The following is a 12,569-nucleotide window of genomic DNA, read 5'->3' on the forward strand; positions in this document are numbered from 1 at the left end:
CAAAAACAGGACTAAAACAGGACTAATCCAGGACTAAACCAGGACTAGATCAGGACTTGACCAGGACTAAACCGGGACTAAAACAGGACTAAAACAGGACTAATCCAGGACTAAACCAGGACTAGATCAGGACTAGACCAGGACTAAACTGGGACTAAACCGGGACTAAACTGGGACTAAAACTGGACTAAAACAGGTCTAAACCAGGACTAAACCAGGATTAAAACATATCTAAAACAGAACTAAAACGGGACTAAGCCAAGACTAAAACAGGACTAAAACAGGCCTAAACCACGTCTAAAACCGGTACTAAACCTGGACCAAAACAGGTCTAAATCATGACTGAATCAGGTCTAAACCAGATCTAAGCCACGACACCTGGATCTCTTTGGTCTCCAAATACAGACATATATAAGCCAAAACATTATGACAGGTCAAGACCAAAGGCTGAGCCCAGATGTGACTGATTTTCTCCCTGTTATCTGCCAACACCCATCACATGTCATTAAACCAGGTGACAACATGGCCTATTCAAATACAACAGCACCCTCACCACACGGATTACACAAGAACAACATGATTATTTTAAAAAGCTGTATTTGGATCCTTATTTATACGTAGAGATCATATCGACTTGTCAAAGCCTAATCTCATCTGATCTCAAAAGCTAAGCAGGACTGGGTCTGGTTAGTGGACGGGAAACCGCTGGGAATACCAGATGCCACAGTGAGGAAAAACTGTTATTGTGTTATTATGCAAGACACCACCAACACTCACACACACACACACACACACACACACACACACACACCACATTCACACGAGCGACAGTATCTCAGTCCGAAGGTTGGTCCGAAACCCAAGGCTTTGAGCGCCTTGAAGATGGAAAGACATTATACAGTGGTCCCTCGTTTATCACAGTAGGCGAAATCCATGAAGTATCAGCTTTATTTTTTACAATTCTCTATGTTTTTGTCTGTAAAACCCCTCACCACACACTTTATACACTTTTCTCACACAGGCATTAACATTTTCTCACATTTCTCTCTCGTTTAAACTCTCTCAAAGTTCAAACCTTCGTAGGCGCCTTTGTCGGTGCAGAACGTTTCGGGTTTTATCGGGGAGAAAACTCGCAAACATACAGCACTTCAGAGTCACACCGCGATCCAACGTTTATGTAAATTTGTCTGAGCACATTCTGTACTGGACAGGAGACACGGCACGGAGGAATTTATAATGTAAAAGCTGTAAAGTCTCTCAAAAGGCGCTGTATAAACCAGCTCGCCACATGCTCGTTTCCATGGAGATGTTATTGCTTTGACTGGAATGTGACGTGTGACGATATGATGATACTAAATGGAGACAAGTGACACCACCAGGTCAAATGTCGCTTTGGTTAAAAACATCTGTAATTCATTCAAAATAGAGGTGTTTAATGTCATGCTGCGGAACATTGTAGGCAAAGCAATAACGTGTCCATGTAGATAAGCAACAGAAAGACGCACGATGAGCAAGAAGCGGCCATTTTGAAAAACAGATCAACACTTTCATTTCATCAAAACATTTTATTACAAAGTTTAGGTGCTCACAGAATCAAAACATCCAAACAACACTTTAACGACACAGACTGGATAGAGAGGTTAGCTGTGAGAAAATGAAGACAAATTACTACTACTACTACTACTACTACTACAAATACTACTACTACTGCTGCTGCAATGGTTTGAGGGGAAAGTATGATACAATAAATAAGTTATAAATTGTAAATAGTAATGGATTTCAAGATGTCAGAAAATTATATATGAAATTGTAAACATACATATATAATTTTCTTTGAATCTATACAAAAATACTACACTGTTGCGAACCCGTGACCTATATATACTCAACTTATCAATAAATTAGTGTCACGATACTAAAATTTCAAACTGGATTTCGATACTAAGGAATAGACTTGATACTTGAAACCGATTCTGATGCTACAATGATGATAAAAACTCCATATTTAGGCAGTAGAATGTGATTTTTAACATTACGTCGTGGTACTTTCTTGTGTATTTCCATGTGGTCTTATATGTGTGTAATTCCTCATTCATGTTCATTTCGTTCATTTCTGTCCTGTGAATGTGACTTTTGACAATCCTACAATAAATTAACAATATTTCTGTCTTTTCCTTTAAATATATTTGAAATTTCACACAATATTGGCTTCAGTTTTTCACAGCGTCGTCCCCGTACACAGCCTGTGCTCACACTCTGCTCATTGCATTAGTGGTAATTCGATTTCATTAAAACAAAACGGTCCTGTACATTGTGGCTGAATAAAGCGTCTATTTTCATTGGTTGCATAAAAGACCCTGACTATTTTACTCCAAACTATTTAAAGCTGCACTCTGTAACTTTTAGGCCTGACTGGATGTTATTTCTTTGCCTGGAACGTCCCACAGTATGGCATTAAACGAATCTATCTTCATGGAGACAAGCAGATGATACCAAATGTAAGATGAATTTTAAAGCTAATGCCGTACTGTGTAACATTGCAAACAAAGCAATCACATCTCCATGGAAACAAGCGCGTGGCAGGCTATCCTTCATAAAAGTTACATAGTGTACCTTTAAAGCGGTGCATGTTTGTTTTGCGTTAGTTTTTTTAAATTATCCATTTAAGTCAATTTAAAAAAAAAAAATTTCAATACAAAAAATCCCAAACTTTCAAGGTACCATCCGCCTCAACTTTTCAAGCACCAAAATAGCAAATAATGTACAAATCCAAATTTAAAAACAGAAATTTAGTGGTTTTATAAAAAAAACAAAACAAAAAAAACATCAAATTTTTTTCATTTACACTTACATTCAGAGACAAAATCACAGCAATAACATTAACACAACGCTTTCTTGTAGTGTCTAAATGATTAGCTTTGGCGCTAAAGCTAGCCGTAAATCCAGAGTCTGTCACTTTGTTGTGTTAGCGTCCTGGTGTGTTAGCGGGTTAGCGTGTTAGCGTGAGTAATGGTGATTTAAACAGAACGTGGCTTCACAGGTTTAACCGGAAAAACAGACATAAACTTTTAAACTAAACAAAAGTGTGTCAGACGGACGAAGAGGAGGAGGAGGAGGAGGCACGTTCGATCAGCTCATTTATACAGATGCACTGCGCCAATACTGAACATTTTGGTGGATTGGATATCAGCTTCTATTTTGCTCTATAAATTGATGTAATAAGACAATTCACTATCGAATATTGGCCCAAAACATATCATATTAAACTTGTATTTTAACAAAGCTGTTCTGTAGTTACAAAACACATTTCGATCATTTTTCTATCGTGCTGTTTGTGTTTAAAGAAAATAAATGACACTTTCAGTCTCTGCTCTAGCATCGGTTGATATCAGGTATCGACTTCTGTGTAGTCCCTCACTCGTCCAGGTCTGATTCATAGCAAAAGACGAAGTTTAAATCTGTCAACTGGACAAATCGTTGTAAGAGTGAAGACGTTTTGTTGCTCGTCCAAGCCGCTTCTTCAGTTCGGGTCAGATTCACTGCTGGACACTGCCTTATATTTGTCTTAAGGGAGGAGCTAACTACACTGAAACTATAAACAGCTATTGTCTCCAGTTTCAGCCTTAACAACCTTTAATGGCCCTCCTATTGTTCTCTTTTGTTTCTTTTTGTTTGCTTTGGGTCTGAGGGTGGAATCATAGATCTGTGAGATACTTAAAACCAAAGTATCTTCTCAGTATTAGAACAGAAAAACCCGGATTGGTGGATTAAACAACGAGTGAGAGGCAGTACTGCGTTTAGGGGCAACTTCTTCTACTCAATTTATCATCTAAAAAAGTAAAACGGTTAGATTTTATGTTCTGTTTTTGGCTTTGTTTTTGTAGAATATATAAATTTAAGTTACAGATGCACTATGTAACATTTCTGGTCTGGAATCTGCTCTTCTTGATGGAGATGCTTAAAGAGGGGAGGTATTACACATCTATGGAGTATTAACTTCCCGAGGGAGGTGTTCCGGCCATGTCCCACTGGTAGGAGGCCCCGGGGAAGACACAGGACACGCTGGAGGGACTATGTCTCTTGGCTGGCCTGGGAACGCCTTGGGGTCCCACTGGAGGAGCTGGAGGACGTGTCCGGGGTGAGGGACGTCTGGAAGTTCCTGATCCCACGACCCGGCCTCGGATAACACTTAACACATAGCATATTTAGATCACCACGTTACTTTTTATTGTTTTGAAAATACTATATTCGCCAAAAACAACATATAAACACTTTTAAGTTTTGAAGTTAGTTTCGTTTTCGACTTTATAATATGGTAGAACGCTCCAAAAAAAGTCAATTTCGCAGAATATCGCCTCTTTAACGTTGAACAATACGGCATTAAACTGGACTAAACGGGTGACACCACAGGGCCAAGTATTTTTTGAGCAATAAAAACTGCAAGTGAAATAAGTTTAATGCCATATTGCGGAACATTCAACGCCTCCACACACCAGAAAAGTGACACAGAGCCCAAACTGAATCTCCCTTAGAGTTATATAAGCCCCGCCCTCCATCTGAAATTATGACATCATCAGATTTTGAACGCAAGCTACTGAACAACCTTGAGATGACCACGCCTCCTCCTCCTTCTCCTCCTCCTCTTCTCTTCTCTCTTTTCCTGCTCCTCCGTGTTTTTACAAAATCAACAACAAAAATACAATCCATTCTTTAAATCCACATCTTAAGTCGTTTTTTTTTACAAAGCGTCCGAGTGGTCACAGTCAATGAGATCAAATACATATTAATTATTAGAACGTTTTTGTACAGCACGACATGGCACAAGTTCTATTCCACATTTTGGTTTTTGCTTTGGTTTGATCGCTCCTCGCATTTTTCACAAGTTCACTATCGTTCATACATTCCCAAGTCTGAAATACTCAAAAGTTCCATTTGAATTCACTCCAAAAGGCATCTGTGGTGAAGAAATATAGCGGAAAATTATGATGAATTTTGGATTTGTCAACCTGGAATTCTCCAAAAGTCCAAAAGAGGAATTCCTTCGAGAAAAATACGGAATATGATCACAGTGTTCTCCAGGTGATTGCACGTAACTGATGGATTTTGGTAAAAAATTTTAAAAAGTTAAAAGGAATTAAAACGCAAATCCGCTTTAAACTGTTCAGTGTTGTCCTCCTTTAGAAAGTCTTACAAAAAAACGTCTTTCGAAAAAACATCGGTCCAGCCAATATCGCAAAAAAAAATTTCTAGAAAAAGTTCCGAAATCACAACTGTTTTTCCAATTCGGTAGTTTGTAAATCCATAATTATTCCTGGATTGTTTTAGAGGTCCAATCGGAAAGCGCCGAAGTAGCTGGAGGAGTCGTCGGCGTTGACCATGTTCGGCGAAGACACGGACACGAACAGCTCGTCTCCGGCTCTGAGCTCGAACAGTCCTCCCTGATAGACCGAGTGCAGAGCGTACTCAGCGTCAGGCGCCCAGCACTTTGTCCCCACGCCTTTCAACAGCTGAGAAAAGAGACGAGAGAGACGGGACAAGTTTAATGCCATCCTGCGGAACATTTCAGGCAAAGCAATAACATCTGTATGGACACAAGCGGATGGAAGACCCCTCACCTATAAAGCTGCATATCACACCTTTAAGTATGGTTAAGGTGCACTTTATTGTCCCCGCTGGGAAATGTGTCCTCTGCGTTTGACCCGTTTCTCAGGGCCTGCAGTTAGAAGCTCACTAAAATCTGATTAATTTCTAAAATAAAAATCTGATACTTTTTGGGTGTTTCTGGGCTAAACCTGCATTTGACCCATCCTTTAGTGTCTCTGGGCTAAATCTGCATTTGACCCATCCTTCAGTGTCTCTGGGCTAAACCTGCATTTGACCCATCCTTCAGTGTCTTTGGGCTAAACCTGCATTTGACCCATCCTTCAGTGTCTGGGCTAAACCTGCATTTGACCCATCCTTCAGTGTCTGGGCTAAACCTGCATTTGACCCTTTCTTCAGTGTCTCTGGGCTAAACCTACACTTGACCCATCCTTCAGTGTCTCTGGGCTAAACCTGCATTTGACCCATCCTTCAGTGTCTCTGGGTTAAACCTGTCAGGAGCAGTGCGACCCATCTACAGATCTTAAGCTTCCGTAAAAACAACAACACAAACACTTATGATAAATATACACTGCAACTGTAACATAAGTAGTATTAGTATTAGTAGTAGTAGCAGTAGCAGCAGTAGTAGAACTTATCTGTATGGGGCTGGGGTAGTAGTAGCAGTAGTAGTAGCAGTGCCATTAGTAGTAGCCATATCATTAGTAGTAGTAGCAGTAGTAGTATCATTGGCTGCAGTACCTGTATGGGGCTGGAGTAGTTGTACTAGTGGTAGTAACAGTGTCATTAGTAGTAGTAGTAGTACTGGTGGTAGTACCTGTATGGGGCTGGGGTAGTTGTACTAGTGGTAGTAACAGTGTCATTAGTAGTAGTAGTACTGGTGGTAGTACCTGTATGGGGCTGGAGTAGTTGTACTAGTGGTAGTAACAGTGTCATTAGTAGTAGTAGTACTGGTGGTAGTACCTGTATGGGGCTGGGGTAGGAGGTCTTCTTGTACACACATTGGACCAGCTGGTGACTCACACTGCGCTGGTCGCCTTCATTAGAGGCTGGAGACGGATATCGGAAGTACACCTGAAAATACACAACACAGTATAAAGTTCGTACTTGTTACTTCGCAATTTTCCTCAATTTTTTTACAAATACAATAGGGCTCTGACTCGCTGACTGGCCTCCCTCACATATTCATTCTCGTGCCCAATCGTTTTTATCATCCGTGAACCAGGAAGTAAGGCTGGTGCGCATGCTAATTGTTGTATGTAGTACTGTGTGTAGTACTGTGTGTAGTACTGTGTGTAGCACTGTGCGTTACCTGTGAGTACAAGTAGTAGCGTCCGTCTTGTGGCACTCTGAGCTTCCCGTTGGTCAGGCTCATGTTGTGTAGGTGGGACCCAAAGCTCTGATTGGCCCAGGAGCGGACCACGTGACGACAGGACTGGTGCAGGCCCGGGGTGGGGAGGGGGTACATGGGGAACCCTGCGGAGAAAGAGGAAAGGTCAGACAACCAATCATGAATGAGGAATAATACAATTTAATTATGCAAAAAACGTCACTCCTCTTCTCCCTGGTATTTAACTCTAGCTACACAGGATATCTTGGTGTTGGTGTTTGCCGTCGATCTGTGAGGATTTAGGAGAATTAAAATCATATCACGCTGGTTATGAGTTCTAAAAAAAGTTCCAAATGCGTTCTGCGCATCTCATTGACGATTTCATGTGTCAAACGTCCTGCTGCTTCTCCTCACAAACCCAGAAATAAAACAAAAAGCAGAACCAAAGTTTGAAACATGTGACCTCAGCGCCGTGTCAGATTATTGCGCAACGACAACTCCCCAAAGCTCCATAAACGTCGCCCCTGGAAACGGTTTGACAAATGAAGCACTCCATAAAATATCCAGGGCGGCCATTTTCAATCGAAACTGGAAAACAACTTCTCTGTTGAGATTCCTGCTCCTCTGCGGGGACTTTTTGCTCACGACAGCGAAGATTTTCAATACGAGATTTCAACTGTTTTGTGTTAAAGTTTGGAAGACTTTTGAGGCCAAACACAAGGTAATTTTAGGATTTTTGGGGGAATGTGCAACAATTTGAAGTCTCCAAGGCTGTTTTGTATCACCGCGGGACAGTTCAGAGGTGCGTGGGTGTAACAGTCATGTATAATGGTTTCTATTCAAAACAATACGCCGATACGCCTCAACTCAAAATGATCATTAACAAACAGTATTTAACCAACCCCCTTGTGTCAGTAAAGAGTTTTTTTAGTAACGGCTTGATTACGTTTTTAACTGGAATATGTAAACTTGGTCGCTGATCAACAACGCCGCCATGAAACTAAAATAATTTACATAAAATACAATTAGAAATACAGTCGTCCTTCGCTATATCGTGGTTCACCTTTCGCGGTCTCGCTGTTTCGTGGATGTTTTTAGCACAATTTCACATGCTTTTTTACATCGTCTGAGCGTGCATTGTGTTCTTTGTCCTGATTGGCTGTTGGACTGTAGACCATTGTCCATCAGTCTCCTCCGTGCCGTGTCTCCTGTCCAGTACAGAATGTGTTCAGACAAATTACATAAATGATCGCAGTGTGACTCTGAAGTGCTGTACGTCTGCAAATTTTCTCCCCGACAAAACCCACAATGTCGATGAAACGTTCTGCACCGACAAAGACGCCTACGAAGGTTTGAACTTTGAGAGTGTTTAAACGAGAGAGAAATGTGAGAAAATGTTAACGCCCGTGTGAGAAAAGTGTATAAAGTGTGTGGTGAGGGGTTTTACAGACAAAAACATAGAGAATAATTGTAAAAAATAAAGCTGATACTTCACGGATTTCACCTATTACGGGTTATTTTTAGAACGTGACCCCCACGATAAACGAGGGACCACTGTCTATAATAATAAAAGACATAAAATAAAAAAACAACAACATGAAAACAACATACCTCGCTGGCTGAACCAAACATAGAAGGTAGAATGACCTTTAATACACTTGACTTTATCTTAACTTTACTTGGCCTGGACAGTCGACACGCCACACTTCTGCTCATACCAGACGTGCGTCTCTATCAAGCGGTTGAGCGGAACCAAACAAAACAACAACAGTTCCAACGTGACAACCGAAAAACGATAAACTCTAAACATGAAATAAAAGATAAATCAAAATTATGGCACTAAAAAAAAACAGGATACTGAGACTCAAAACACTTTACATCAAGGAAGCACTCATCCGTTCATACACCAGTGCACGCAGACACTGGGGACGAGGTGATAAGTGTCTTGCCCAAGGACACAACAGCGGCATTCATCTGTGGGACCTGGAATTGCACCACTCAACCGAGAGTGAGATTCGTACCGCTAACCTTCAGATCTGTGGACAAACGCTCTACCAACTGAGCAACTGTCACCCCTGCATATTATTAATTATGGATATGTTACTGATTTGTCTAAAATGTTCCACAGCAAGGCATTAATTTCCATTTACAAGCACCAACTCACGTTATAGGCCAGCGAATCCAGTAAGAACACACGTCTTCATTCTAAAAACAGTGTCCAGATGACCACCGTTGTTTTTGAAGACATTTTTTTCTAGCAATAAAAACGGCTTCAATCGAATAATTGCAACGTAAAGTAAAGTAAATAGCAAATAGTGCAGAACATTCCAAGCAAAGGTTTTTCATTTTCAGTTTGTGAGTTTATAATGTTACTTCCTGGTTGGACACAGGCTGCAGATTGAAACATAGAGGTCATTTCATAGCTGTCACCTAGCAACCATAATGCTAACAAGGGCAAACCTGGTCTAAACATTCATTTTGTTAAATCAATACCTTCCTTGTGCGTAAACTGTCTCTGTATTTTTGGAGTTTTCCGTATTAAAGACAGATAGAGGGATTCTGTTTTACGACTCAGCGCTACTTCCTGTATTTTTGTACTTTTCTTCTCAGATTTTTCCCCCCACACACTTAAACTGTCACTTAAAGGTTCTAAATTACACAAAATCGACTCTTGTGAGCGTTAAGCCGTGTTATAATGTTGTTACCTCCTCAAAAACGCACCTGGAGTTGTGTTTTGCTTCATTCACACGTGTTTGAGTACATCTGTCTACATCTACAAAGCTCAAAACGCTCCGTTCCACCTTGTGATGTCACGAAGTGGTAGTTTTCAAGCTACTTTTTACCTTTAGTTCAGCAGAGATCGGAAATTCCAGGGCTGAAGTGATCCAAATGATTCTAGTGAAGGTGTGTATGGAGTTTTAAAATATAGGGGAGCACTTCCTGTATTACCACTTGATGACATCACAAGGTGGAACTGAGTGTTTTCAGTTTGAGAGGAGAAATAAACTTGTTAAACTTGTGTGAATGTTTAACAAGTAGTATGTTTGTGACGAGGAAACGGAGTAACACGGAGGCTATATGCAATGTGTAGTTTTCCCTGCTCATATTTTCTGTGGTTATAACTCCACATTACACTTCAGAAGTCTCCTTTAACTCTACGAGCCTCTTCCTGTTCCTGTTCCTTCCCATTGTTGATGTCCTTGGCGTTCCCTCACAGAAACAGGAGCAGCAGTGTGGAATATTTTCACAGCATTGGAACGCTTTCACATCGGGGCGTGTGCGATCCCACCTTTATTTTTTTTCGCGTCGGGATCGGACTACGGGATAACGCGCGGGTCAAAGGTCAAAGGTGAGGCGTCTTCCTTCCTCCAGCAGAGGGGTGGTTCGTGATTGGAGTGGTGCGTTGCCAGATTGGTCGACACCCAGCGATTTGCACGCGACTCCCACATGAGACGAATGGAAGCGAGCATCAGCGAGTGAGGACAGGGCTCCAGAGAGGACACAACTGTTACTAATACAAGGCTGTTTACTTGAAAAAAGAACAAACTATGCACTATGTAACGCTTCTGGTAGGGCTTACGCCATCTGCTTGTCTCTGAGGGGATGTTGTTGCTTGGCCTGGAATGTTCCACACTTTGGCATTAAACGTGTCTAGCTTGGATTCATTAAATTGCAGGTGTATTTGAATGAGCTCTTCACTAAGTTGCCAGAAAAAGTTTATTTAATCATAATAAAAAGTCTTCCACGTCTAAAAACACTAAAATCAAGTTATTTGAGATAGAGATATTCGATATGCTACAACTGCTGCTGCTACAAATACTTCTACTGCAATTGCTATTGCTACTACTACTGCTACTACTGCTACAAATATTGCTACTACTACTACTGTTACTACTAGTGCTACTACTGTTACTACTACTACTACTGCTGTTGCTACAAATACTGCTACTGCTACAACTACTCTTACTACTACTACAACTGCTGTTGCTACAAATATTGCTACTACTATTACTACTGTTACTACTGCTACAACTACTGTTACTACTACTACTACTACTACTGCTACTACTGTTACTACTACTGCTACTACTGCTACTGTTACTGCTACAACTACTACTACTATTGCTACTGCTACTGCTACTACTACTGTTACTGCTACTACTACTACTGCTACTGCTACTGCAACTGCTGCTACAAATATTGCTACTGCTACTACTACTGCTACAAATACTGCTACTGCTACAACTACTCTTACTACTACTACTACAACTGCTGTTGCTACAAATATTGCTACTACTACTACTAATTCTACTACTAATACTGCTAAAACTACTACTACTACTGCATAAATAAATGTTTGTTGAATTTCCAAAGTGCAGATTTATCCAGACGAGTTGCAGTACATTTTATTTTACATTTGAAGTCCCTCCATGTCTCTGTTCCATCTGTTGGTGATACAGATGCACAGATCTCGACTGAGCTCCTCTGTGCAGACCCCGGGCTGTATAATAATGTACAGAACAAAGACTATAGAATATGCAGTACCTTCATACTTCGCAGCCCATGTCATAAATATTCCCAGAGTGTGTGATGCTAACTCTTTCTGAACTTACTGCGACTTACAGTATTTTTTACATTATGCAAAATTGAGCTGTGTGTCCTGTATTACCAAAAAAGTAAGTTTCAGTTGGAGAGAAGAACTGTGGGTTTATCGTGTGTGAATGAAACAGAACACAACTCCAGGTAAACTACAATTTAACTGATGTAAAACTATGACAAATATTTACCAAACTCACCTGGAGAACTGGAGTCCCTCAGGGTCAAGTGAGCCGAGGGCCGCTGTGGCACGGAGGTCACGAACTTTGACCCCGTAGAGTTGAAAGTGCGAGGCATGGTACGTGCCTCTGCAGTGGAAATAGAAAGCACAGACAGACCGTGAGTAATTACAGGACTGATTTATGATTATAAGTAAAGTAATGGGTTTGAGTCTCACCTATAAAAGTCTGTTTGGAGACGATGTTTTCTGTGACCTGGAAGAGAAAGACACAAAAGATTTGGTGAATGTTTAAATTGAAGTAATATAAAATAAAGTGTGTGATCAAAGTGACAGGTCAGGCTGTGTGAACCAGGCTCTTCTACTCTGTTTAAACACGCTCTCTCTCTGTCCTCTCTGTCTCTCTCTGTCCTCTCTGTCTCTCTCTCTCTGTCTGTGTCCCCTCTGTCTCTCTCCTCTGTCTCTCTGTCTGTGTCCCCTCTGTCTCTCTCCTCTCTGTCTGTGTCCTCTCTGTCTGTGTCCTCTCTGTCTGTGTCCTCTCTGTCTGTGTCCTCTCTGTCTGTGTCCTCTCTGTCTCGCTCCTCTCTGTCTCGCTCCTCTCTGTCTCGCTCCTCTCTGTCTCACTCCTCTCTGTCTCACTCCTCTCTGTCTCGCTCCTCTGTCTCGCTCCTCTCTGTCTCGCTCCTCTCTGTCTCGCTCCCTCTGTCTCGCTCCTCTCTGTCTCGCTCCTCTGTCTCGCTCCCCTGTCTCGCTCCTCTGTCTCGCTCCTCTGTCTCGCTCCTCTCTATCTCACTCCTCTCTGTCTCTGTCCATTCTGTCTCTCTCCTCTGTGTCTCTCCTCTGTCTCTGTCCTTTCTGTCTCTC

General features: G+C 41.4%; 1 protein-coding gene across 1 annotated transcript in view; it reads right to left on the reverse strand.

Annotated features, from left to right (window-relative positions):
* Positions 1-1,548: 1,548 nt before the first annotated feature.
* Positions 1,549-12,569, reverse strand: part of tnfsf10l (TNF superfamily member 10, like) — an 87,396-nt gene continuing 76,375 nt past the window's right edge. The window contains exons 3-7 of the mRNA XM_033983973.2: positions 11,925-11,961; positions 11,728-11,835; positions 6,914-7,077; positions 6,565-6,675; positions 1,549-5,507 (exon numbers count right to left, since the gene is read on the reverse strand). Of these exons, the coding sequence (XP_033839864.1) occupies positions 5,322-5,507; positions 6,565-6,675; positions 6,914-7,077; positions 11,728-11,835; positions 11,925-11,961 (606 nt within the window). The 3' untranslated portion in view covers positions 1,549-5,321. The remainder of the gene's footprint in view (positions 5,508-6,564; positions 6,676-6,913; positions 7,078-11,727; positions 11,836-11,924; positions 11,962-12,569) is intronic.

The sequence above is a fragment of the Periophthalmus magnuspinnatus genome, chromosome 18 (assembly GCF_009829125.3).
Source record: "Periophthalmus magnuspinnatus isolate fPerMag1 chromosome 18, fPerMag1.2.pri, whole genome shotgun sequence".
Taxonomy (NCBI): Eukaryota; Metazoa; Chordata; class Actinopteri; order Gobiiformes; family Gobiidae; genus Periophthalmus; species Periophthalmus magnuspinnatus.